The sequence below is a fragment of the Ostrinia furnacalis genome, unplaced genomic scaffold, assembly GCF_004193835.3.
Source record: "Ostrinia furnacalis isolate ACB-3 unplaced genomic scaffold, ASM419383v2 OfSCF0183, whole genome shotgun sequence".
NCBI lineage: Eukaryota > Metazoa > Arthropoda > Insecta > Lepidoptera > Crambidae > Ostrinia > Ostrinia furnacalis.
The window spans coordinates 414,554-441,258 of record NW_021130422.1 but is presented as its reverse complement, the minus strand read 5'-3'; the positions used below and the strand labels follow the sequence as shown (position 1 = coordinate 441,258).

The window sequence follows — 26,705 nt, the reverse complement described above, 5'->3', positions numbered from 1 at the left end:
GCTAATATATTTACGGGGTTTTTTAAACATAGCAAGTGAAGGTATACTACACTATCACTATAAAACAGATTATTAAAAAAACCCTATTATACCAGAAGTTGCATAACTTAATTTTCACTGTGAAAATAATTACCAAAAATTTTTCAGTAACACGTTTTACACGTTTCAATAACTTCAGCTCACTGACTTACTATTCAATTCAGAATGAATTGAATTCCTGAAATTGAAATTTACAGTCGGAGAGGCCTTATAAAGTTTCCATCGGATTATTTGTGCTTTTATTTCGTTTAAACTTACGGTAGTAACTTCAGCTTATATTTACAAAGTGGGTCACAGATAAAGAACACCAATCTGTAACTTTATAACCTGCAGATGTCACTTTGTAAAGTGTTCAAATTGTGTTACGGTAAACAACAACCGAAATTGCATAACTTTTTAATTCATTATGCCGTTTTATACAGGGTGACTGGAACTGAACCCGCCATAGCTAATAGGCGTATAGAGGAGGCCATTTGCTAATTATTGAACCTTACTTTCTATGGCCAAAGTTTTATAGTTTAGGAGATATGTCAATTTTTATACTTTTTTCAGATTTTTACGAAGTTTGACCTAAAAACTGCTTCAATTTTTTTTTCGCGTGATTTCATATTCAAATAAAATAAATTTCTGATCCAGATAATGATTGAATAGCTAGTTACGAGCCGCCAAAGTTCAACAAAAGTAGAAACCACGATGAAAAATTCTACTTCAAATTCGATTGAAACAAAAATTAATGGTGATAATGGATTGCCAATAACCTTAAAAATATCTCCAGCTTCTCTTCTTTCCAATGATATATCACACGTTGTAATTGGATATTGAAATTTATCAAAAATTCGAAGATTTTGGAAGAAAATGGAGTAATAATACAAAAATTATCCATACAAAGTTGATTTTGAATTATTTTTTTTTTCTTTATAATGTGATTATTATTTTTAAATTCATTTTAAAAAAAAACACGAAAATAGTTATGAAAAGGAGTATAGCAGAAAATATGAGTTGTTTGAAGAAACTTTGTATGGATAATTTTCGTAAATTACTCCATTTTCTTCCATAAACTTTGAATTTTTAATAAATTTCAATATCTAATTACTATGTGTGATATGTCATTGGTGTTGGAATTATGGGCGAAAATACAAATTCGAGAGTGATTTTAACAGATAGTTTTATTTCTATTTAGACACAGAGAAAAGTACAGAGCGAGAGACAAAAGACAGTTTTGACAGTTTGGTTTTTTTTTAAACCAAAGACCTTTATGACATTGTGTTTACAAAGCAGGTTCCAATACTACCCCTTAAACCAAGGTCATAAGAACCATAATACAATGATTCACAACAGACTTTATATTCAGTACAACAGCTTTACATATTTATTTTTACATAACCACTAAAACAATTATAATGTTTTGAGATATAGGTTTTCAAAATTGTTTACACAAGCAAAAAAGAAAAATTAAACAACTTATAAATTGTGTAAACATAACCCTTTTACAAATTGATCATGTTTCTGTTTTGTTAAAGGTTTTGTCAATATATCTGCAATCATTAAATCAGTTGACAAATATTTAACACTTACAATGTTTTTCGTAACGACATCTCTAATAAAATGATGCCTGACATCGATATGTTTGGTTCGACTATGATACATAGAACTAGTAGTCAATTTTTGAGCAGATTGGTTATCATTATACATTGTTACTTTACAATCTATATTCAGTAATTCACTGAGGAAACCACGAACAAAAAGAGCCTCTTTACATCCATCTNTTTCTCTTCAGGTAGAATCTATTGTATACGCTTCTTCGTTCAAAATTGCTTTCGAGTAATGTTAGCATTTCTTTTGCATTAAGCGTTTTACGTTACCCTACAAATAAAAATCTAGTGGGGTTACGTCTGGGGAGCGTGGTGGGCCTGTGCCCTGGCTTCCAAACATTCGATTTAGGTAACCACGCACTTGGAGTCCGTAATGTGGTGGTGCTCCGTCATGTTGATAAAACAAGTTTCAGTGATGAGGCAGTGGTATGTCTTCTAACATTTCATCGACTAGATGATACATGTTGTAGTAAAGTCTCATCTCATATGTAGCACTGTTGAGACGGCCCTCGACGTAATAGGGACCCAATAGCTGGTCACCTAGTATACCAGCCCACACGTTAAGGCTAAAGCGATGTTGAAAAGAATCTCGCTTGATAATTGATAACATGTGGGTTGTGGTCTTGGTGGGTCCACCAGTGCTCATTGAACTCGTGTGAATAAACTTTCATCTGATCAATAAAATGTTAGCGTCTTCGTGTTCCAGCAACCTAAGCACTTGCCATATTATGTTTGTCTCGAAGCGCTGGTAGGGCCCAAAAGATAAGGAGACATGTAAAGTGCCCCATAAGGGCTACCTTTTCTTTTTTTTTTATTATTTACTATATTTTGACGTTCATAAGTGCCACTTGTGGTCTAAACTGAATAAATACTTTTGATTGATTGATTGATAACTGACTAAAGTTAATTCGGACGGTATGGTCAACTTCGAGAAGGTCCTGAACTGTCTGAAAGTGGTAACGGATGTCCACATTCATATTTCAGTAATCGGCAAACAGTTGTATGGTGAATGAAAAAATGACGGCCGTCGTCTCTGGTACTTACTTAACCAATGTACTTTAACTGCAAAAAAAGGTGGCAACCCTAAGTACAATGCACACATGGGAGGGGTGGACTTGTTAGATTCATTTATAGGTCGTTATCACATTACAATGAAGAGCCGCAAGTGGACCATGCGTTTGTTTCATCATTTCCTGGCTGTCATAAATTCATGGGTTATGTTCAAGAAGGTAAATAAGATAAAAGGAAATGACAAACTTCTGAATTCGGGTTTTTTGGGTGAAACATTCAGACTAGAACTTGCGTCTGTTGGAATTATGGGCGGAAATACAAATTCGAGAGTGATTTTAACAGATAGTTTTATTTCTACTTAGACACAGAGAAAAGTACAGAGCGAGAGACAAAAGACAGTTTTGACAGTTTGTTTTTTTTTTAAACCAAAGACCTTTATGACGTTGTGTTTACAAAGCAGGTTCCAATACTACCCCTTAAACCAAGGTCATAAGAACCATAATACAATGATTCACAACGGACTTTATATTCAGTACAACAGCTTTACATATTTATTTTTACATAACCACTAAAACAATTATAATGTTTTGAGATATAGGTTTTCAAAATTGTTTACACAAGCAAAAAGAAAAATTAAACAACTTATAAATTGTGTAAACATAACCCTTTTACAAATTGATCATGTTTCTGTTTTGTTAAAGGTTTTGTCAATATATCTGCAATCATTAAATCAGTTGACAAATATTTTAACACTTACAATGTTTTTCGTAACGGCATCTCTAATAAAATGATGCCTGACATCGATATGTTTGGTTCGACTATGATACATAGAACTAGTAGTTAACTTTTGAGCAGATTGGTTATCATTATACATTGTTACTTTACAATCTATATTCAGTAATTCACTGAGGAAACCACGAACAAAAAGAGCCTCTTTACATCCATCTGAAAGTGCCATGTATTCAGCCTCTGTGCTGGAGAGAGCAACAATTTTTTGCTTTCTACTTTCCCAAGAAATCAATGAATTACCTAGCTTAAAGATAAAACCAGTAAAGGACTTACGATCTATTTCGTTGCCGCCCCAATCAGCATCTACATAAGCAGTCAAATCCAAACCTCCCTTTTGAAAGACTAATTTATAATTTAAGGTACCTTTGAGATAGCGAAGAACACGTTTCAGCGCCTTCCAGTGTTGTTCAGTGTGACGCTCGTTGAACTGACCTCAGTCAGTTCAACGTGTATGTATACTCACAGCATGAGCGATATCTGGACGGGTGCAGACTGCTATGTACATGAGGCATCCAACTAGATTCCTGTAATTCAAATTTTCATCATTATTTTCACATTTTGGTAAATTAAATCCTTTTTCTAGTGGAGTTTTTGCTGGTCATGTTAAACTTCTCCAAAACTCTTTTTATGTATCCATTTTGATCTAGAGTTATTTTATTCTGACACTTTTCAATTCTCATTCCAAGAATGTGGTGTGCCGAGCCAAGATCTCTCATCTCAAAAGTGTTCATGAGATCACACTTAATCTTTTCCTTTAATTTTCTATTTTTAGAAAATAAAAATATGTCATCGACGTAGAGTGCAATTATTACCAACTCATTGTGTTCTCATATAAAAAACACATNCCAAAAACATGTAAATGACTAATATCTACCTTCTCATTGCTCCATTTCTCTTCGGGTACTTGTCCAATCACAGCCTTAGTCGGTGTTCGAGATACACGGCGGTGTTCACTGCTTCTGCCCAGAATTGGTTGTCCAGGCCAGCGTCTCTCAACATACATCTAGTCTTCTCGACAATGGTCCGATTTGCTCTTTCTGCCACGCCATTTTGTTGTGGAGAATACGGGACCGTTGTTTGATGTTTGATTCCGCTCTCTTTCAGGTACGCCTGTAATTTATGATTAATAATAATACAGGGTGGCCAAAACAGTGAGGTCTAAAAGAAAAATTTAGATTCCTTACATCAAGGTGTACATAAATCACCCCCATGTATATTATACGATTGTGCTTAGTTTAGGAGATAGAGTTAATTTTGTGATATTTTAAAATTGTATGACCTAGTAGGCTTTAAACATTTTTATCTTTTTTTTGGGTTGACGCGCCCGCGCCCGCGCCCGCCGCGCGCCGGCAAGGTCAGTGCACCCTGGTGTAGTGTAGTGTAGCGGCGCGCGCTGGGGGCTGGCCGAGCGCGAGCCCGAGCCGCTGCCCGCGCCCGCGCCGGCAAGGTCAGTGCACCCTGGTGTTGTGTAGTACAGCGGTTCCCGAACCTTCAGGTTCAGAATGTCCAATTCCCAAAATGTCCATTTCCCGAAATGTCCAATTCCCGAAATGTCCAATTCCTGAAATGTCCAGTTCCCGAAACGTCCAATTCTCAAAATGTCCAATCTATTATTATGATGGGTTTATTAAATAAGTCCTCATAGCCTTTCTTAAAAATTAGTAATTAATATATTTCTGTACGAATGCGTTTAGTTTTTGCAAAATCGGCATATAAACATAGAAAAATAAATTGTATTATTTGCAAAAAGTACGTAGAAAAAATTTGAAGCTACTGCACTTTATACTCATACAAGTATGTATAGTTATTTATATTTTTTTCTATTGACCTAAAAAGGAAAGAATAATTTGTAAATAAATAAATGATTATTTAAATTTAAGTATGGTTATTTATTAAATATTTTTAAGAAAGCCTATGAATGAGGAATTATTTAAGAAACCCATCATAATAGTAGATTGGACATTTTGGGAATTGGACGTTGTTGGAATTATGGGCGGAAATACAAATTCGAGAGTGATTTTAACAGATAGTTTTATTTCTACTTAGACACAGAGAAAAGTACAGAGCGAGAGACAAAAGACAGTTTTGACAGTTTGGTTTTTTTTTAAACCAAAGACCTTTATGACATTGTGTTTACAAAGCAGGTTCCAATACTACCCCTTAAACCAAGGTCATAAGAACCATAATACAATGATTCACAACAGACTTTATATTCAGTACAACAGCTTTACATATTTATTTTTACATAACCACTAAAACAATTATAATGTTTTGAGATATAGGTTTTCAAAAATGTTTACACAAGCAAAAAGAAAAATTAAACAACTTATAAATTGTGTAAACATAACCCTTTTACAAATTGATCATGTTTCTGTTTTGTTAAAGGTTTTGTCAATATATCTGCAATCATTAAATCAGTTGACAAATATTTAACACTTACAACGTTTTTCGTAACGACATCTCTAATAAAATGATGCCTGACATCGATATGTTTGGTTCGACTATGATACATAGAACTAGTAGTCAATTTTTGAGCAGATTGGTTATCATTATACATTGTTACTTTACAATCTATATTCAGTAATTCACTGAGGAAACCACGAATAAAAAGAGCCTCTTTACATCCATCAGAAAGTGCCATGTATTCAGCCTCTGTGCTGGAGAGAGCAACAGTTTTTTGCTTTCTACTTTCCCAAGAAATCAATGAATTACCTAGCTTAAAGATAAAACCAGTAAAGGACTTACGATCTATTTCGTTGCCGCCCCAATCAGCATCTACATAAGCTGTCAAATCCAAACCTCCCTTTTGAAAGACTAATTTATAATTTAAGGTACCTTTGAGATAGCGAAGAACACGTTTCAGCGCCTTCCAGTGTTGTTCAGTGTGACGCTCGTTGAACTGACTGAGTATACTCACAGCATGAGCGATGTCTGGACGGGTGCAGACTGCTATGTACATGAGGCATCCAACTAGATTCCTGTAATTCAAATTTTCATCATTATTTTCACATTTTGGTAAATTAAATCCTTTTTCTAGTGGAGTTTTTGCTGGTTTGCAATCCGCCATGTTAAACTTCTCCAAAACTCTTTTTATGTATCCAGTTTGATCTAGAGTTATTTTATTCTGACACTTTTCAATTCTCATTCCAAGAATGTGGTGTGCCGAGCCAAGATCTCTCATCTCAAAAGTGTTCATGAGATCACACTTAATCTTTTCCTTTAATTTTCTATTTTTGGAAAATAAAAATATGTCATCGACGTAGAGTGCAATTATTACCAACTCATTTTGTGTTCTCATATAAAAAACACATGGTTCTGAAGAGATCCTTTTGAAGTTCATTTTCTGCAACAGAACTTCAGTTATTTTTTCGTACCACATTTTAGACGCCTGTTATAGGCCATAAATTGCTTTGTTCAATTTATATACCAGATGCTCTTTACCTTCCTGAATGAAACCTTCTGGCTGTTCCATGAATACATTTTCATTGAGATCGCCGTTCAAGAACGCAGTCTTCACGTCAAGATGGTCGATGTCCATGTCAAATTCTGCAGCAATAGCGAGTAGTGTTCTCATGGTTGAGTGTCTTACCACTGGCGAGAAAGTTTCCTCGTAGTCGACTCCAAATTTCTGCGAATAACCTTTCGCTACCAGTCGTGCTTTGTACTTTAAAAGTTCACCATCAAGACCTTTCTTCTTTTTAAAAACCCATTTGCACTTTATCGGTTTCTGGTTTTTCGGTTTCTCCATGAGAGTCCAGCATTTGTTATTAATAAAGGATTTATANGATTTATATTCATCTGACATGGCTTTCAACCACTCAGCTGCTTCTGTGCCCGCCAAAGCTTCCTGCACAGTTTCTGGTTCATCATCATCGCTGCACAGCTCCTTCACCAACAGCACAGCCATCGAAGCCACATCTTCATAATCTGATGAATCTGTTGTCATCTCATCCAATGTGGAACGTCCTGGAACGTAAGTAGGATCCGCAAAACTATTTGTTCCCAAAGTTGTATCAACCTCACTGTCTGAATCATGTACTGTAAACGTGTCTGATTGTCTTCTTAATTCGTCTGTATTTTCTAGATGGTCATCAGAAATTTCTGGTCTTACAGTAGATGGTTCAGGCTGTTCATATTGTTGAGGAAACTCAATGAACTCAGAGTGAATATCATCATGTGACCTATCATTCTTGTGGAAAAACTTATCTTCCAAGAAAATCACATCTCTCGCTTTGACACATTTATATGATTTTGTGGGATCCAACAGTCGATAACCTTTTGTACCCTCGCAGTACCCCACAAAAATATGCTCCTTAGATTTAGGATCCAACTTGTTTCTGTTTTGTGAAACGGCATAAGCAATGCACCCAAAAACATGTAAATGACTAATATCTACCTTCTCATTGCTCCATTTCTCTTCGGGTACTTGTCCAATCACAGCCTTAGTTGGTGTTCGATTCTTGAGACACACGGCGGTGTTCACTGCTTCTGCCCAGAATTGGTTGTCCAGGCCAGCGTCTCTCAACCTCAACATACATCTAGTCTTTTCGACAATGGTCCGATTTGCTCTTTCTGCCACGCCATTTTGTTGTGGAGAATACGGGACCGTTGTTTGATGTTTGATTCCGCTCTCTTTTAGGTACGCCTGTAATTTATGATTAATATATTCACCACCGTTATCACTACGTAGAATCTTAATTTTGTGGTTTGTTTCCTTTTCAACAGCAGCTTTAAAGTTCTTGAAGTTATCAAAGACTTCGTCTTTAGTTCGCAGGAAATAAACAAAAGTTTTTCTGCTAAAATCGTCAATGAATAATAGGAAGTATCTAGCACCCCCAAGAGACGGGGTTGGTNGTGTTGGCATTGGCCCACATACATCTGTGTGTACCAATCCCAATATCTGAGTTGCTCTTGTATACGACTTCTTTGAAAAAGGAACACGAGTCTGTTTACCTTCAATGCATGCAATACAAGGATTGAAAACACTTGGATTATAGTTAATACCTGTGACCATACCTTTGTTCAACAGCATCATACTCCTGGAGTTCAAGTGACCAAGTCGACGGTGCCACATTTCTTGAGACTCCTCTGCTACTTTACCTTTTGGTAAACTTGATGAAGAAGTGTCAACAGTCTCATCATCCTGCGATTCTTTAGTAGCTGCACTGTAAGAAGCAAAGTTAGTATTGTCTCCCCCCATACACAAAGGCTGATCAATGACATCAAGTTGATAGATATTATTCCTAAGAGTGGCCGTTGCCAAAACATCATTATCATCTGATATTATACATTTCTGTTTACTAAAAACCACTTTATAACCCTTCTTCACTAGAGAACTAACAGAGAGTAAATTCGCTGAAAGATTAGGCACATAAGAAACGTCTTTTATTAGTCTCTCACAGTCTTTCAGTTTTACCCACACATTACCCTGCCCGGCAGTTACTAATTTTTCACCATTTGCAACACTCACTTGCGACGGATTTTGTTCCTTAAAATCACTGAAAAGTTCGCGATTATTGCACATATGATGTGACGCACCACTATCCACATACCACACATTGCACTGAATGCTTGCCGAGAGAGCCGTCAAGAGAGCCTTCGATGAATCCTTTCCAGATTTGTCCTTGTCAGACTTCTTGTCATTCTCTGGCTTCTTTGTGTTATTCCTCGGGCAATTCCTAATAAAATGTCCAGTCTTCTTGCATTTGTAGCATTTTGGTGCTTTCCTGGTTGTCGCAAAGGCCGTCGTTTCTTCAGTATTGTTCCTGCGGTCATATTCTTGTAATAGTTTACTTTTGACCATGTCACTTGTCAGCTTCAAACTTGAATTCTCAAGTGCCATTATAAGCGGATCATAGTTGGTTGGTAATCCGCTGAGCATGATGACAGCTAAGAACTCATCATCCAGGGGTGAATTTATGTCGCTCAGTTGTTGTGACAATTCCTGAAGCTTGCCCACGTAGCTTTCCATGCTGCTAAACTCTGTCAGTTTGGTACTAAAGAGTGTCCTCAACAATCCCAATCTTCGGGATAGCCCTTTATCCTCATATGCCTTGCTGAGGTTATTCCATGCCTCACGAGCATCCTTAGCGTTCCTGACATGAGGAAATGCACTCGCTTGTACCGATAGGCAAATTCTCGCCAATGCCTTCTGCGACTTTTTCGTGTCTTCTTCACTCTGCGCAGGTTTTTCCTCACCATCGATAGTTTCCCAGAGGTCTTCGTGAACGAGTATCATTTTCATGATAAATTTCCAAGACGAATAATTTTCGGCCCCTTTTAGCTTTTCGATGTTTGATGCAAAAGAAGTATTTCCAGCCATCTTTAGAGGTTACGTTGAAAAAATCGAAAAAATCCGTGATTTTCAATTCTGGTGCCAAAAATATTGTATTTATTTTGTAGATCCAGTGCCCTGGGCCCATAACCTGTTGGAATTATGGGCGGAAATACAAATTCGAGAGTGATTTTAACAGATAGTTTTATTTCTACTTAGACACAGAGAAAAGTACAGAGCGAGAGACAAAAGACAGTTTTGACAGTTTGGTTTTTTTTTAAACCAAAGACCTTTATGACATTGTGTTTACAAAGCAGGTTCCAATAGACGTTTCGGGAACTGGACATTTCAGGAATTGGACATTTTGAGAATTGGACATTTTGGGAATTGGACATTCCGAGAATTGGACGTTTTGAAACCGTTGGACGTTTTGGGAATTGGACATTCTGAACCTGAAGGTTGAGCCCGAATGGTGGTCCTCGGAACCCTGGGGTTCCGTGGAAAGGCCGCAAGGGTTCCGTAAAAAGTTTATCCCACGTTTCGTGACCGACGTTGTTCGCTCGCACCGACTTGTTTACGCACAAGGGAGAGGCAGGGCATGCGGGCGGAGTAGTACGGGGGTTTCGCTAGGAAAAGTATAATCAATTAGGGTTCCTTGGCAAAAAAAAATTGGGAAACCCTGGTGTAGTGTAGCGGCTGCAGCGGCGCGCGCAGCTAGCCGAGCGCGAGCCCGAGCCGTTGCCCGCGCCCGCCGCGCGCCGGCAAGGTCAGTGCACCTTCGTTCGTTTCGTTTCAGCCGAAAGACGTCCACTGCTTGCAAAAGGATTTCAATATAGACCGGTCCTGCGCCGCCCGCATCCAGACACCTCCCGCTACCTTCACCAGATCGTTGGTCCACCTAGTAGGCCTGTCCACGCTACGTCTTCCGGCTCGTGGTCGCCACTCGAAAACTTTTCTACTCTACGAGCTATGTGCCCCGCCCCCTGCCACTTGATTTTAGCGATTCTGCGGGCTATGTCAGTCACTTTGGTTCTCCTGTGGATCTCCACATTTCTGATTCGATCACCCAGGGAAACTCCCAGCATAGCACGCTCCATCGCCCTTTGGGTGACCTTGAGCCTTCTTATATGGCCCATAGTAAGCGACCACGTCTCAGATCCGTATACCATCACTGGCAACACACAGCGGTCAACTACACCATTAAAGTCTACAACAGTATGAACCGTAAAGTTAATATTCCTTCGGAATAAAGCGACAACCACGAGCTGTCAAACGAAATCGATTTTGGATGACACTGGGTATCATTCGTGTGTAAGTGTCAGGATTATTTCACTGTTTTTTACATAAAATCAATCACTGAACCGGTCAGCACTATGTCTCATAAACGTTTTGATCGCCGTTAAAAATACTCGACCGCGAAACAACACGTGACTTCACTGTAGATTCGAGATTGTAATTGGTGTAATTATTGATGTCGATTGCATCTTGACGAGCTCAAAAAACGAATTGAACATATTCGGCTTTCGATTCTAGAAAAAATGGTTTGAGTTTTTACACGCACTATTGTTTTTTTTCTGTTTTTCACTATGGCTTCGTGCGCTTGCACATCTAGCCAATGTCTAAGTAAAATGACATTTAATTGGTTTACTTTTTGCTCCCCAACCCGTCTGGCCAGTGTGGGTATACATTAAATCCTCCATTTGCCTCTGGTAAATGAGTCTCTCGCTCATGTTCCTAGAATGGAGAAGTTATCTAATGTATAAATAATGATTATTTTTGGTGTTCACATGGTGTATAATGTGTTGTTAGCAGCCAACGGCGAGGTGGAGGCTCTCTCTTCTGGTAAATTGGAGACGCTCGTGTTCCTAGAGTAGATACTATTTATTTAGTCTGAAGAATAATTTTTAGCGTTTACATGATATACAGGGTGTTGATTTAATTCCTTGCCATATTTAGGGAGTTGATTAAGTAGCTAATCCTGATCACGAATCAGTAAAAAAATTAACTGCGAAAAAATTTAAAACGAACTTTAATTTCAGTTAGTCGAAGAAAAATTCCTATTTACACTACCTACTTTACGTGGCTTCCTACAGTAGGCTAACTGACATAATAAGCGAGCGATCCGCATAGCTCGATGATGCCGCAGTGTAAGCGTATTGCAGTATTGCGAGCCACAGTACAGTTGATGTCGCACGGAAAATATTCGTTAAAACTTCCACTTTCGTTTGTCTTTTTTTTGTGGATAATGCGTTTATATGTCATAATAGATCACCTAAATAAATATGGCGAGGATTGAAATGAAAACCCTGTATAATGTGTCGTTCGCAGCCAACGGCGAGGTGGAGGACGGCGGCTACCTGGCGGACGGGCACACGCTGACGGCCGAGGAGTGCGCCTTCCTGCAGAGCAACCTGCCGCCCGGCAAGAGCGCCGCGCTCGACGACGACATACTGTGAGTTCACAAACCATTGCATATAGCTCGCGCAACCAAAATTGACACGACTAACACTAATCATCATCTCAGCCATAGGACGTCCACTGCAGAACATAGGCCTCCCCCAATGCTTTCCATGCTGCCCGGTTGATACCGGCCTGCGTCCAGCGCCTTCCTGCTACCTTTATGATGTCGTCGGTCCACCTTATGGGTGGACGTCCCACGCTGCGTTTTCCGGTACGCGGCCTCCACTCCAGAACCTTGACGTTTACGGATGATAAGGATCTCCTCATTTCTGATTCGATCTCGTAAAGAAACACCGAGCATAGCCCTCTCCATAGCACGCTGTGTTACTTTGAGCTTCTGTATAAGGCCTATAGTGAGAGGCCACGTTTCCGAACCATAAGTCATCAGTCATCACTGTAACACACATTGGTTGACTCACACTCACATTGATGTAATATTTGAATTTAGAACAAATATCAAATGTTTATGGCCTCAACTCTTGTTGCGCGACCTATACCTTTGACACTGGTACACTCCCATAGATTACACAACAAAATAACCAATGCTCAATTCAATTTGAATCTTATAAGAAAGGTATACAATTCAATATCCGTATGAGAAATTTGACGTTTTGTATATGTATAAAGGAACAGCCGCCATTTTGCATAGGTTTTTAGAGACACTTACACATTCCTTTGAGGAAAAGTTTGTATAGAGATCGAATTACTGCCTAATAATAAATCCTCATTTGACTGAAGTGTAGACAACCGCTCTACTGTTTTTATTTGTGCTTTCAGCGAGGAGCTGGAAAATGAAGCATGGGACACGGGGATGGACGCGGAGATGCAAGCTGGTTTTCTGGAGTTCTTGAAGATGTCCAACCAGATCAAGCGATAGCCCTGCGCCGCCGCACGCGCGCCGCCCTCGCGGGGGACAGACCAAACTGCGTCTTCTGTACTCTAGGACAATGAACAAAAACTATAAAAAAAAATACAAAAATAACTATAAAATACTATAAAAAGATATATGGCGAGTGACCAAATTGGTGACCACTCTATGATGAAAGATGATGCATGAGAATGACTGAGACTTATGGGTTGGGCTGAGCGATAAATGATTACCTCTAAATTGAGCAATAAAATGGCGAATGAGGTGCTCGGATTGTTAATACTTAGAGCCCGATTTGTTGCGACTGGAAGGGACTATGTAGATATTAATGAAATGAAAGATTATTAGAGATACTATTTTCAATGTTAGTCAATGATAACATCCTGCCGGTGAAGTATCTTGTGTACCCGTTTTTAATTTTAGAGTGGTTTGGCATTTGAACATTATTGATTAAGAGCTTTTATTAAAATTCCACATCTAGCCCCCCTTAGTGTAATCTCCTATAAGTCATTGTTTCCATATTTTTATTGAACATTTTGGTCTGTTGTTCCGGGAGGATTCAAATGTGTTTACGTATAAAACATGTAATGTTTTGATAATTTTCGTAAATGTATTTCAGATTCAGTTTTATTTTTTCAATAACTTTGAGCATTTCCCAGTGTTTATTCGTTTGTCTATGCTATAATTTAATTATACGTAAACACTAAAATTATTTAAAGTCTATGGACTAAATGTAAACAAGTAAACAGTGAAGATGTTTTCTTTAATAATAATTGTCAACATATTGACAAAGGTGCATTATATAACTTGACTGTGTTTACTGCTGTTGTAAATATTTTGTCGTCTCCCACCATTCCAGAAGGCCATATTTGCGAGCCAGGTTGCTTCTTGTTTACATTTCGTCTGCGTATGTTTAGTGATCTCATGATTTTTTATTGTCATTTGTCTTTCTATTACATAATAAAGAGGCAATATAAACAAGAATTTGGACTTCGATAACAATTATTAATATAATATGTTATGAAAAAAGTCTGAATCAAACGGCACATTGATATTTTTCAAACTTCCATTCCATTGTGAAATGCTAATTGAAAAATATTACTAATTTAAAATGCGTGGAAGGCTGACTTTTAATAATTTATTTATACTTACTTGTACTTGAATCAAACGTCTATACATAATACATGCAATGCAATATAATTTTAAAATCTCGAATGATATTGAACAATTCCATGGACTTGGTATAATGCGTGTGAGGTTTCTAGCACAAACGTTTCGTTCGTCACTTGCAACGCGCCCTGACGCCCGCAGGCTGGTCTGGATGTCTTCAAAGCAACTTGCGAAAATGCCAAATTTGTTACAATTTATGTTGAACTTTGTTGTGATTACATTTGCCTATTGAAGTGAGTGAGAGAGTGATAGTGGCCTTGAGTGCGAAATGGGTTTTAATTAATGACCTAATTGCTGGTTAACAATAATAATAATAGTGTTCTCTATAGTGCTAATAGACATTCACATAGCAATAACATAAACTTATGCTAAACTAAGTACATTCACGATCCATGTTGATAATTATTGTGCGCTCCTAAATACGATTTTTTGAATATATTTATGCAATACCGGATTTATTTATTTGAAGCAATTAGGAAAATGTTTATAATATTCCATTGTATTTTTGTTGCAGTGATATTACGAATGTTATAAGAATAAATGGATATTTTAATAAAAGTCATTTAAATAAGTGTTGTTTCATTTTGAATACCGAAACGTTTTAAAAATGACGTAAATAAACAATAAATAGTATTTTTTAAGTTCTAAAAACTTATTCCTCCAACGAAAAAAAGGCTTTGAAAGCAAATGATATTTTTATTTCAGTGGTTACACATTTATTTCTAATTATTTACACATCTGTAAATTAATACAAAAGTTTTTTTATTTATTTAGTTGCTTACTAAAAGTTATCACACATTTTTTTTAACCATCGGAAGATTAGTTACGACGTGATTGCGCGTGATTTGGAAGTGTTAATCAACTTCTGGCAAGACTTTGTACGGGTTGAGGATTCCGTTAGGGTCCATGAGCGTTTTCAGGTCCCTCATGAGGCGCAGCGCGGATTCATCCTTGCTGTAGTGGATGTAGTGCGGCTTGCGGAAGCCGACGCCGTGCTCGGCGCTGATGGAGCCCTGCAGCGCCGCCACCTGCTCGAACACGTAGGGCTCCAGAAGGGAAACCACCTCGCGGGTGTACTCCGGGACGCTCACGTTGATGTGGATGTTGCCGTCGCCTGTGACAATCGGTAAGTCAACTTATTTCAACTTCCTATTCAGTAAGACAAACTATGCTTAGTTTCAAGACGATTCGACTTTACGTACTATCGGCCACAGTTCCAGCTACCCATTTCCTGTCATAATTATCGTCTCGTTAAGAATCACAATTTGATGAGAGGGAGAGAAAGTATGGAAAAGTAGCTGAAACTGGTGGCCGAAAGTACATGTATGTAATCACCGTTGTGGCTATTGCTTAAACCAATCGTCTTAAATAGAATATGTATTTATATGAAGCACATTTAAGCTTTGTGACTTACCCACGTGTCCATAGCCACACACAACGGTTGCCTTGTCGCCCATGCGTTCTTTTAGTTTCGGCACTAAATCGTAATAATGCTTCTGGGGAATAGACACGTCATACTTGAACACGTATCCCTGAACCAGACCAGCGCCAGCTATGCTCTCTCTGAGATTCCATATCGTCTGTAACAGGCCGAAAATAACAATAAATTATAAAAATTAAAAACGAAACTAACTTTTTTGTTCTTCAGCATAGCGCATATTACCTGCATCTTGCCCGGTTCAGACGTAACAGTGCCATCTAATATTAGACCACTTTCCATTTCTTTCGACAGGAATCGTGTGAGTTTCTCACCATCATGCCCTTCATCACTTCCGTGCGTTTCCACCAACACGTAGAACGGGTATTCTGATATTGGGTTTCTATTACAAAAAGTCCGTTATTTTCAAACCTGATTGATAAATCATGCATAAAACTAAAATTTCGTGAAACTTACGGCAGATTGAGATTTTTGACTGTAATAGAAATAGCGTCGTGGTCTGCCATTTCAAACGCAGACAGAATTTCTCCTAATGATGATTTGGCACTCTTGTATAATTTCAGAATATTATCGAAACTTTTTACACCTGTAAAAGGAATCGCGCAACCATTACGTATGTACCTATTGATGACTTACTTAATCAATAAACGGAACCGGGTGGTTATGTTGATCGGACGTAAGTAGGCTAGGCTCATCTGTCAGCTTAAATGCTTATTAATGTTTTTAATCGTCATTAAAAAGGAACTTGCTTACCAAAAAATCCAACAGTCACAGCCTTGGGCAAAACAGGGCAGTGTATTGCAACTTTCGTGACCATACCCAATGTGCCCTCGGAACCAATAAATAAATGCTTCAAGTGGTATCCTGTGTTGTCTTTTTTCAGTGTTTTGAGGCAATCTATGATTGTACCATCTGCTTTTACCTAAGGTAAAAAAAAACCTATAATCACCGGTACTTTTTGCTTTGGAAGTCGGTTGAATTCAAAAATTGTTGTTAAAAACGTTAATTTCGAATACCTACAGCTTCTAATCCCAATATAGAGCCATGTAGATTTCCGTAGCGCAGGAGTCGAAGCCCGCCGGCGTTGGTGCTGACGTTGCCGCCCACCTGACACGTGCCTTTGGCTCCCAGGTCCAATGGCATGATCAGGTTGCGCTCGCGCACGTGGTTGTCCAGAGTTTCCAGGATACATCCCGCCTCGCAGATTAACGCGCCTGTTAAATATTAATGATGTCTGTCTGTACCGAATTAACAATGCAAGTCATTGTTCTGTTTTAGTTTAAAAGTTTCTCAAGCATTTCCAAATACCTACCTAGTATCCGAATCTAATCTATAGAAGAATAAAAATGAGTTATATTTCTTACCCGATATTTCATCCAACGTGACTATACTATTCATTAGCATTAAGTTGACTACAATTTCATCGAAAACTGGGACCGATCCGCCGACGAGACCTGTGTTTCCACCTTGAGGACATACCGCCAGCTTCCTCTGATTGCAGTATGATAGGATTTGTGAAACCTCTTTTGTTGTCTTTGGCTTCAAAACCACTTTCGATTGTCCTAAATATTTGAAATCCTTCAATTATATGATCTGCCATCAATTTATTGTTAATTTATTAATGTTTTACAAGAATTTTGTTAACTTTACCTCGGCAATTCTTTATCCAATCGATGTTAAATGGCGTAACATCGTTATCATCGGTCAGCACCCTCTCATTTCCCAGGATCGACTTGAAATAGTCAACATCTGTACTCTGCACTGTTGCAAAGGCTTTCCTTTTAACATTATATTTTTCCTAAAAATATTAAAAACTAATTTAAACTGTAGAGTAGAGACTTAGGTAATTTAGATTCTTTTGAATGCTTTTTAAATTCACGCGTGACCCCATAATACCGGAAAATAAAAGTTGAGGGTGATCCCAATTCTATCTCACAATCAGTTTTAGATCTTTGATAAAAATACATTTCCTAGGTGACAAAAGTGCCAAACAATTATTTATTTGGAAAATTAAAACACCCGGTATTATTACACTAAGCAATGGGATCGCGTAAATAAGTACGGCAAACTATTCCACCCTAAGCTGTATAAATTACAAGAAAGATCATCATTAAAGTATAAAGACATCGATTTGTTTAAAACTAAACTAGGAACAATAATTTTAATACCCGGCCAGTTGTAAGTAGGTAATAAATAAGAGCTACGAATTAAAATTCATTTAGGTACGAGTACGATGTATTTCAATACTTACAGCTGAAAGTTGTGGCAATGCTTGTGAAGCACATCTAATTTGTTCCAAAACATGTCGTTTGTTTGCGCACAATACAATTTGTCTGATCGTATTCAACATGATACGTTTCTTGCTTACAACAACCGGCTGTCGACTACCTAAAGTTCAGAATCGCGTACCAAATGTTGAAACGTCCTACGTCATGACGCGGCCGCGCGGGCGTTACGTAACCTATCGCTATGATAAGCTGTCTGTGTTGCTTGCAGAGGGCGAATTATTTACTAGAAATAGATAGCTGGGTACTTTCCAATATTTCTTTAGTTAGATAAATAATAATATCATTTTGATCCTCAAGCAATAATGAAAGAATAAATTAATTAAGTAGGTATAAGAATCGCGGAGGAGCCTGCCTGCTGAGTAACGTTTTGTCCTAGGCAGTTAGATTCATAGAAACATGAATTTTAAAATAAATATTCATTTAAGTGATATAGTATAATAGTTCACAATTGCTGTTACCTTCTTATCTGTTTTACCTGTGCTTCGGTAAATGTAGGATGTTATCTAGAATTTATCTAGATCCAATTTGTTTATGTTATGTGCTCTGTGAATGACGTGATCCAGTTAACAACTGTACCTACTTACCACCTACCTACTTACTTACATACTTTTTTTTGCTCTGTAATACTTACATGAAAATAAAATACGAATGAAGTGCATGAAAAAGTAACAAAAACGGAAACGGAAATTGTGAAAACCGGAAGAGGACGCTGCGCTGACCTAATGTCACATCAGAAAGTCACGTCGAGTCTAGCAGCACCTTGGACGAAGAGCAGCACAGAGTCAGAGATTTCATGGAAATAAGCAATACCTACTTTTGTAAAATAAAGATTTATTAATTTACTGTCTAATTTAATCACCATCATCATCGGTATTTTTTTTTATACAAATCGCGTTTATTGCTATCCATACAGAAGAGAACCAGACATACTTGAAACAAAAAATGCATTATTTTATTCATCTGGCAAGACTTTATATGGATTGAGGATTCCGTTGGGGTCCATGAGCGTCTTTAGGTCCCTCATGAGGCGCAGCGCGGATTCATCCTTGCTGTAGTGAATGTAGTGCGACTTGCGGAAGCCAATGCCGTGTTCGGCGCTGATGGAGCCCTGCAGCGCCGCCACCTGCTCGTACACGTAGGGCTCTAGAAGCGCGGCTACTTCTTCGTTGTATTCGGGCAACACTACGTTAATGTGAAGGTTGCCATCACCTGGGAAAAAATAGTTTTTAATAATTTTATTAGACAGGGAAACTATCTTGCGTCTGATTAGTAACGTAGTATTGACAGATTGATAGGCAACCAACTAGGTAAGTAGGTACCTACTCTGAAATCTAATAGAAAATGTTGTGGTTTATTCAAGACCACTATCCCGTTATTACTTGATTGTTAAATTATCTAACTTACCAATATGACCAAAACCACAGACAAAATTGACCTTATCCCCGAGTCTTTTCCGTAATTTTGGTATTATCTCGTAATAGTGATTTATCGGCAAAGACACATCGTATGTAAAGAGATATGTGTCAATATTGCCAGCTGGTGCTATATTTTCTCGGATGTTCCAGATTGCCTACAAATAAGATTAAACCAAAGTAAAATCAAAAACCATCAAAGTAATATAGTTAAGATTGTCCATGTTCGAATACGCGCGATGTAAAGAAATGTCGCAAAGTTGTTTTCAAATTGTTCCTACTATTTTAACATACCTGCATCTTTGAAGGCTCTGAAACAACAGTTCCATCCAGAATTAAACCATTTTTCATTTCATTGGTGAGGAATCTGTTTACTTTCTCTTTGTCGTGGTTTTCGTCGCTACCGTGCGTTTCCAGAATAACGTAGAACGGAAAGTCTGGGATCGGATTTCTATAAAAAGTAAATAGATTGAGCATCCTTCTATTCTTAGATGTTTTTAGTAATTTATAATAATAATTAATTTTGGCGGATACTACGGTAAATTGAGGATCTTCGATGTGCTGTTGATTGATTCGAAATCGGCCATTTCAAAGGCCGACATAATTTCCCCTAATGATAATTTAGCGCTCTTGTACAGCTGAAGAACGTTTTCGAAATTTTGTACCCCTATAAAATAAAACAAAAGAAGGCTCATGGACAAGTCCAATTTAAACAATTTTAAGAAAATAGAACAAAACATACCAAAATAGCAAAGTGTTACAGACTCAGACTTAGCCGGGCAATGTATGGCCACTTTTGTTATAACGCCTAAAGTCCCTTCTGAGCCTATAAACAGGTGTTTGAGATGGTACCCAGTGTTGTCTTTCTTCAAAGTTTTTAAACAATCTATTACAGTTCCATCGGCTCTTACCTTAAAACAGAATCATGAGAAATTGCGAAAGAGTGCGCGCGAGCGCGGTCAGTGCTAAACANCACAAAGGCTGATCAATGACATCAAGTTGATAGATATTATTCCTAAGAGTGGCCGTTGCCAAAACATCATTATCATCTGATATTATACATTTCTGTTTACTAAAAACCACTTTATAACCCTTCTTCACTAGAGAACTAACAGAGAGTAAATTCGCTGAAAGATTAGGCACATAAGAAACGTCTTTTATTAGTCTCTCACAGTCTTTCAGTTTTGCCCACACATTACCCTGCCCGGCAGTTACTAATTTTTCACCATTTGCAACACTCACTTGCGACGGATTTTGTTCCTTAAAAATCACTAAAAAGTTCGCGATTGTTGCACATATGATGTGACGCACCACTATCCACATACCACACATTGCACTGAATGCTTGCCGAGAGAGCCGTCAAGAGAGCCTTCGATGAATCCTTTCCAGATTTGTCCTTGTCAGACTTCTTGTCATTCTCTGGCTTCTTTGTATTATTCCTCGGGCAATTCCTAATAAAATGTCCAGTCTTCTTGCATTTGTAGCATTTTGGTGCTTTCCTGGTTGTCGCAAAGGCCGTCGTTTCTTCAGTATTGTTCCTGCGGTCATATTCTTGTAATAGTTTACTTTTGAACATGTCACTTGTCAGCTTCAAACTTGAATTCTCAAGTGCCATTATAAGCGGATCATAGTTGGTTGGTAATCCGCTGAGTATGATGACAGCTAAGACCTCATCATCCAGGGGTGAATTTATGTCGCTCAGTTGTTGTGACAATTCCTGAAGCTTGCCCACGTAGCTTTCCATGCTGCTAAACTCTGTCAGTTTGGTACTAAAGAGTGTCCTCAACAATCCCAATCTTCGGGATAGCCCTTTATCCTCATATGCCTTGCTGAGGTTATTCCATGCCTCACGAGCATCCTTAGCGTTCCTGACATGAGGAAATGCACTCGCTTGTACCGATAGACAAATTCTCGCCAATGCCTTCTGCGCAGGTTTTTCCTCACCATCGATAGTTTCCCAGAGGTCTTCGTGAACGAGTATCATTTTCATGATAAATTTCCAAGACGAATAATTTTCGGCCCCTTTTAGCTTTTCGATGTTTGATGCAAAAGAAGTATTTCCAGCCATCTTTAGAGGTTACGTTGAAAATATCGAAAAAATCCGTGATTTTCAATTCTGGTGCAAAAATATTGTGTTTATTTTGTAGATCCAGTGCCCTGGGCCCATAACTAGGGACACGAAAAAAGTATCGATACTTTATGGTATCGAGTAGGTTTCTTTTCGATACCGATACTTTTGTACTCGATAACTTGTATTCGATACTTTTACTTACCAAGTACTTTTGACAGATATCGTATCGAATAAATTACTTGTTTTTTTATTTATTCATAATTTATGGCAACATTTGCAACGCCATCTTGTTCAATCTTGCTGAAGCTTTCATTCATAGAGATAGTTCCGTTGCCGGTAGGTTGCCGGATTCACATTTCATTTGTTTAATTATNGCAGCGGCCGCCGAGCGCTAGAATCATCTCTATTGTTAATGAATCATTTGGAAATTTCGACAAAAAGAATGAAATATGAAAATTTATTTAGAAAAAAAATTATATTAACTACCCACTAAACAAAATAATAACCACAAGCTAATTTGTATTCCATTCTATGCACCAATCAAATTGTTTTGTAAATAGTTTATCGTGAAATATTTTTGCCAAATGAAACATTTGGCAAAACATACTTTGCCAAACAATAATTTGCTAAACAATAATATGCCAAAAACGACATTTGCGAATTAAAAGTTTGCAATAAGTTGTTTTGCCAAATGAGAATTTGCCAAATGAAAATTTGCGAAACGTTGTTTGCGATGTGATAATTTGGGAAACGTTTTTTGGCCAAACATTAGTAATCCGCTAAACAGGGATCTATTTACTGAGCCCCGATTACGGTAATTTTTAACGTTTCCAATCCAGACGCGTTTTTGATTCTGCGATACNCTAAACAGGGATCTATTTACTGAGCCCCGATTACGGTAATTTTTAACGTTTCCAATCCAGACGCGTTTTTGATTCTGCGATACGATTGGTCAAAACAGCTGACGTACGCTGTTGAACGACCAATCGTATCGCAGAATCGAGAAGCGTGTCTGGATTGTAGACGTTAAAAGTTACCGTAATCGGGGCTCTGATCATTGTTTATTTATTAGCCTACTTACCTAACATAGGATTATTGAAGAAAACGTGACGGAATGTTATAAGTAGTTATCTATTCCGTCAAACATCAAACCATTGGAGGCCAATGCTATTATCAACTCTCCAACGAGGTTTCTGCAGTTACGCGATTTGTTATCTCCTCACAATAAAATTATACTTACATCCTACTAGTTAGTTATGTAATATTATAAATGCGAAAGTTTGTGTGGATGTCTGGATGTTTGTTACTCTTTCACGCAAAAACTACGGAACGGATTTTTATGAAACTTTGCAGTATTATTGTTTATAACCCAGAATAACACATAGGCTATAATTTATGACGATCTGTGACAAACTAAATTTCACGCAGGTGAAGCCGCGGGCAAAAGCTAGTAAAGTAAATAAAACAAATTTTAACAAATCAACATAGAGGTCCCTAAAGACACTCACAGCTTCAATTCCAAGCACAGACCCGTGCAAATTTCCATATCGCAGAAGACGTAGACCTCCTGCATTGGTGCTGACGTTGCCACCGATATGGCATGAGCCTTTTGCTCCCAAGTCCAACGGCATGATTAAGCCGTGTTGGCGAACATAAGTATCTAAATTCTCTAATATGCAACCTGTTTCGCAAACTAATGCACCTGAAAAAATTAATAATACCTACCATTATTCTGTTTATACTCGAAGAATGCGCGGTTAGTTAGTAGGTAGCTAGGTACCTAATTAGAGTCAGCAAGTTAAAAGTTCTTTAGGTTTAATACTTATGTAATTTAATGATACGGTTATTGTTACCTGATATATCGTCGAAGCTTATAACTTTGTTCATTAACGTCATGTTCAATATAATTTCGTCAAACACCGGGACAGAACCACCAGCGACGCCCGTGTTACCGCCTTGAGGACAAACAGCTAGTCGTCTTTCATTACAATACGAAAGTATCTTTGAAACTTCTTGGGTTGATTTCGGTTTCAAAACCACTTTAGATTGACCTGTAATTCAATACGCAATGGGGTTCCTATTGATTATTAGTTATGGATTTTGATCAGTCTGAAAATTAAATGTTAACTAAGTACTTACCTCTACAATTTTTAGCCCAATCAATGTTGAAAGGCAGAACTTCATTTTCATCAGTAAGAACTCTATCTTCTCCAAGGCATGATCTAAAAAACTTCACGTCGTTTGCTTGCACAGCAGAAAAATCTTTTCTCTTCACATTACCATACTTTTCCTGTTATAGAGATATTATTGGTTCGTAATATTTATGTGGGTACAATTAACTAAGTTCGATTATTTATTTAAGTAATTCATTTTTTCATAGAGCTTAATAATTAAATGACTTCAATTTCGTCGACGCTGCGCTCAAATAAAGATTTCAAGTGTTTCAAGTAAGTAAGTAGGTAACGAAATCTAATTAATTTTAAACTTACCTACAGAAGAAAGTTGCGGTATTTGTGATGCACTTCTTATTATTTCAAAAGTGTGTGTTTTTGGTTTTGCTGATATTAGACAGATTTTTTTAAATACACTCAACATTTTACTTGTCGCTTCTAGACAACTTGTTTAAATAATGTGTAAAAATATATTAATGTTTACGAAATGATAAGAAAGATAAACGTAGGTACACTAATTAAGTTGTTATTCCTTGTGAATCTACCATTATTTTCAAAAGTTAATTTAACTCCGTAAGTTTGTTGTATTCAATTCTAAAAAGCTTGACCGATATTGATGAATTTAACATCTCAAAACTGTAGGCATAGAGTTATTAACTCATGACTGTAGGTAGACAGAAAATGCATATCGGTATATCGTTAATATACCAATAATACCGTTAATATCGATGATGCGTTACTGTCATTCTTTATGAGACGTCAAAATAATGTGACATTAACATAACCTCAAAAAGTCACAGATGAGCAAAAAGTGTCAGATTATGTTTTAAAATTTGTGTTAAAAACACGTGTCACATTTTATTCAGTTTAAAGGTATCATAGATATTTAAATATGGTCAAAATAAAGTCTAAGAAGCCTAAAAAGCAGCAAGATGCAGTTGTAACTAAAAAAGTGGAAGATGTAGTTACTTTACCCCCTGTGAGAATGTCGGATGAACCGACGCCGAAACAGGTAACCACGTTAACCCTTTCATTTATTTTTTTAAACAATAAGTAAGTGCTATTATATTTCTGTCTCGAAAACATGGGTGAGATTCTCTTGTCCATTACATTTAGTTAAATTGCTCTTTAAGGTTTAGAGATAACCACACTATTTATTTCCATCCATGATATAAGTTTTACTCATAATATTTTAGGTAAAATGGATAAACAGACAACGAGTATTAGTGTTTGCGACGCGTGGCATTAACCACCGCCACCGCCATGTGATGGAAGACATCAAGAAACTTATGCCTCACCACAAGACGGAATCAAAAATGGAAAGGAGCAAAAACTTGTATGTTGTTAATGAAATCAGTGAAATGAAAAACTGTAACAAATGTTTACTCTTTGAAGGAAGGAAAATGAGAGACTTGTACATGTGGATGTCCAATGTGCCTAATGGTCCCTGTGTGAAATTTTTAGTTGAAAATGGTAATTATCGAAGATTGCTTTCTTTTATGTTATTTACTAGTTCTTTATTAGAACATCACAATTTAATGATTAATTATTATTACTTTCTTTCTAGTTTATACTATGGGGGAGCTTAAAATGACTGGAAATTGTCTGAGAGGGTCAAGACCACTGCTGTCATTTGACCCACAATTCACTAAAGATCCGCATTACATGTTACTGAAGGAACTGCTCACACAGACGTTTGGGGTGCCAAATCACCACCCTAAAAGCCAGCCCTTCTTTGACCATATCTATACATTTATGATTTTGGACAATAGAATTTGGTTTAGAAATTATCAAATTCTATCTGAAGATGGAGCCCTGGCTGAAATAGGCCCAAGATTTGTGCTGAATCCAGTAAGTTTCTACACAATACAAGAAAGGTATTCAGTATGTATTTATTGTAATGGTGTAATACATTGCGATATTGATTTTAGGTCAAAATATTTTCTGGGTCCTTTGGAGGGACAACCCTGTGGGAAAACCCAAAATATATCAGTCCAGCCAAACTGAGACAAGCTTATTCTAAGAAAGCTGCAAATAAATATGAAAGGAGAGTTGAAAAGAAAGTTGTGTATGAAGCAACTAAGCCAGAAACTGGCTATCCTGATATTGAAGGTGCTGACTTCTTCAAGGGAGATCCTCTTGTGAAGGCAGAAGAAGTAGTAGTGAAAGGTAAACAAATCTTTACACTTTGTTTAAATTAAAACAAGGTTTTTTCAACTTTGTCAATCTACTCAAGCTCAACCATTAACTATTTTTTATTTTGATTTACTTATTTATTATAATGCTTATGTCTAAGACAATAAATATTATTTTACAGAAGAAAATCAAGAGCCAGCCTCTGACAGTGAGGTACAACCACCGAGGCCGGCTTTCTCTATGAAGAAGAAATCCAAGAGCAAGCCAGATATGGCAATCAGACGCAAACAACTGAAAGCCAAGAGTAAAGCCATATCTGACCAGATCAAGAAGAGGAAACAAATAAAGAAGATTAAACCCAAACAAAAATGATTCTGAAATAAAAACATGTTTTTTACACTCATTGTTTTATTTATATTTGAAAACACGTCATAGAGAACTGACAAAAAAAGTATGTAGAATAAAGGAATGATATAATAATTTAAAACTAATATCAATGGATGTAAAGTTAAATAATAATTGATTGTTTTTTTTTTGCATGAACTAAATTGAGCTTATTATGCATCACTTGACTTATATTGGGTTAAAGCATGTAAGTCCTTAATACATTCAGAATTGCAATAACATTCAAGGAAGTAAGACATAAAGTAGAGGAAGATATTAAAAATTCTGCATAATTTTAAAGCATGCAAGATACAATCGCAGCATCACATTTCATCAGAGTATGTACTCATACTGTATAAGAAAAATTCAATAAATTAAAAAGATTTTGAGGAACTACTATCATATTATTTTGATTATACTAACCAAGTGATTGAATTAAAAATGTGCTACATAATTAAAATACACCCAACTTTAACAAAATTGAGATTTATATAGTTTTTATTTTAATTTACTAGATTTTAAATAAAATGGACGGTTCACAAAAATAACACTTAACAGTACTTGCACATTTTGTAAAGAAAATGTAAAAAATTTTGTACTAT

The 26,705-nt window shown here is 37.1% G+C and overlaps 3 protein-coding genes and 1 long non-coding RNA gene across 4 annotated transcripts; 2 read left to right on the top strand and 2 right to left on the bottom strand.

The window, feature by feature from the left end:
- Positions 1–4,912: 4,912 nt before the first annotated feature.
- Positions 4,913–10,164, top strand: LOC114353909 (uncharacterized). Its single transcript, XR_003655959.1, has 2 exons — positions 4,913–5,575; positions 10,023–10,164. It is a non-coding gene; the product is annotated as an uncharacterized LOC114353909 (long non-coding RNA).
- A 4,731-nt stretch (positions 10,165–14,895) lies between these two features.
- On the bottom strand, positions 14,896–18,050 carry LOC114353906 (D-2-hydroxyglutarate dehydrogenase, mitochondrial-like). The gene is made up of 9 exons (XM_028306057.1): positions 17,893–18,050; positions 17,292–17,439; positions 17,006–17,203; positions 16,662–16,855; positions 16,395–16,563; positions 16,098–16,227; positions 15,867–16,023; positions 15,618–15,783; positions 14,896–15,317 (listed from the first exon to the last, which is right to left on the bottom strand). Exons 1-9 carry the CDS (start codon positions 17,989–17,991, stop codon positions 15,058–15,060), a joined length of 1,521 nt encoding a protein of 506 aa, XP_028161858.1. The 5' UTR covers positions 17,992–18,050; the 3' UTR covers positions 14,896–15,057.
- A 660-nt stretch (positions 18,051–18,710) lies between these two features.
- On the bottom strand, positions 18,711–24,154 carry LOC114353898 (D-2-hydroxyglutarate dehydrogenase, mitochondrial-like). Its single transcript, XM_028306045.1, has 9 exons — positions 23,906–24,154; positions 23,552–23,702; positions 23,266–23,463; positions 22,921–23,114; positions 20,084–20,252; positions 19,879–20,008; positions 19,636–19,792; positions 19,334–19,499; positions 18,711–19,138 (listed from the first exon to the last, which is right to left on the bottom strand). Exons 1-9 carry the CDS (start codon positions 24,005–24,007, stop codon positions 18,882–18,884), a joined length of 1,524 nt encoding a protein of 507 aa, XP_028161846.1. The 5' UTR covers positions 24,008–24,154; the 3' UTR covers positions 18,711–18,881.
- A 216-nt stretch (positions 24,155–24,370) lies between these two features.
- Positions 24,371–26,118, top strand: LOC114353609 (ribosome biogenesis protein BRX1 homolog). The gene is made up of 5 exons (XM_028305673.1): positions 24,371–24,595; positions 24,780–25,056; positions 25,151–25,434; positions 25,515–25,752; positions 25,901–26,118. The coding sequence occupies exons 1-5, from the start codon at positions 24,476–24,478 to the stop codon at positions 26,089–26,091; spliced, it is 1,110 nt and encodes a 369-aa protein (XP_028161474.1). The 5' UTR covers positions 24,371–24,475; the 3' UTR covers positions 26,092–26,118.
- The last annotated feature ends 587 nt before the right edge of the window (positions 26,119–26,705 follow it).

Coding starts and splice junctions, on each gene's coding strand:
- LOC114353906 (XM_028306057.1), bottom strand. CDS start 17,991: ATGTTGAATACGATCAGACAAATTGTATTGTGCGCAAACAAACGACAT. Junction 17,440..17,892: donor CATTGCCACAACTTTCAGCT/GTAAGTATTGAA, acceptor TAATATTTTTAG/GAAAAATATAATGTTAAAAG. Junction 15,318..15,617: donor GTGTGGCTATGGACACGTGG/GTAAGTCACAAA, acceptor CGATTGTCACAG/GCGACGGCAACATCCACATC.
- LOC114353898 (XM_028306045.1), bottom strand. CDS start 24,007: ATGTTGAGTGTATTTAAAAAAATCTGTCTAATATCAGCAAAACCAAAA. Junction 23,703..23,905: donor AAATACCGCAACTTTCTTCT/GTAGGTAAGTTT, acceptor TCTCTATAACAG/GAAAAGTATGGTAATGTGAA. Junction 20,009..20,083: donor TGTAACACTTTGCTATTTTG/GTATGTTTTGTT, acceptor TTTATTTTATAG/GGGTACAAAATTTCGAAAAC.
- LOC114353609 (XM_028305673.1), top strand. CDS start 24,476: ATGGTCAAAATAAAGTCTAAGAAGCCTAAAAAGCAGCAAGATGCAGTT. Junction 25,435..25,514: donor CAAGATTTGTGCTGAATCCA/GTAAGTTTCTAC, acceptor TATTGATTTTAG/GTCAAAATATTTTCTGGGTC. Junction 25,753..25,900: donor AGAAGAAGTAGTAGTGAAAG/GTAAACAAATCT, acceptor ATTATTTTACAG/AAGAAAATCAAGAGCCAGCC.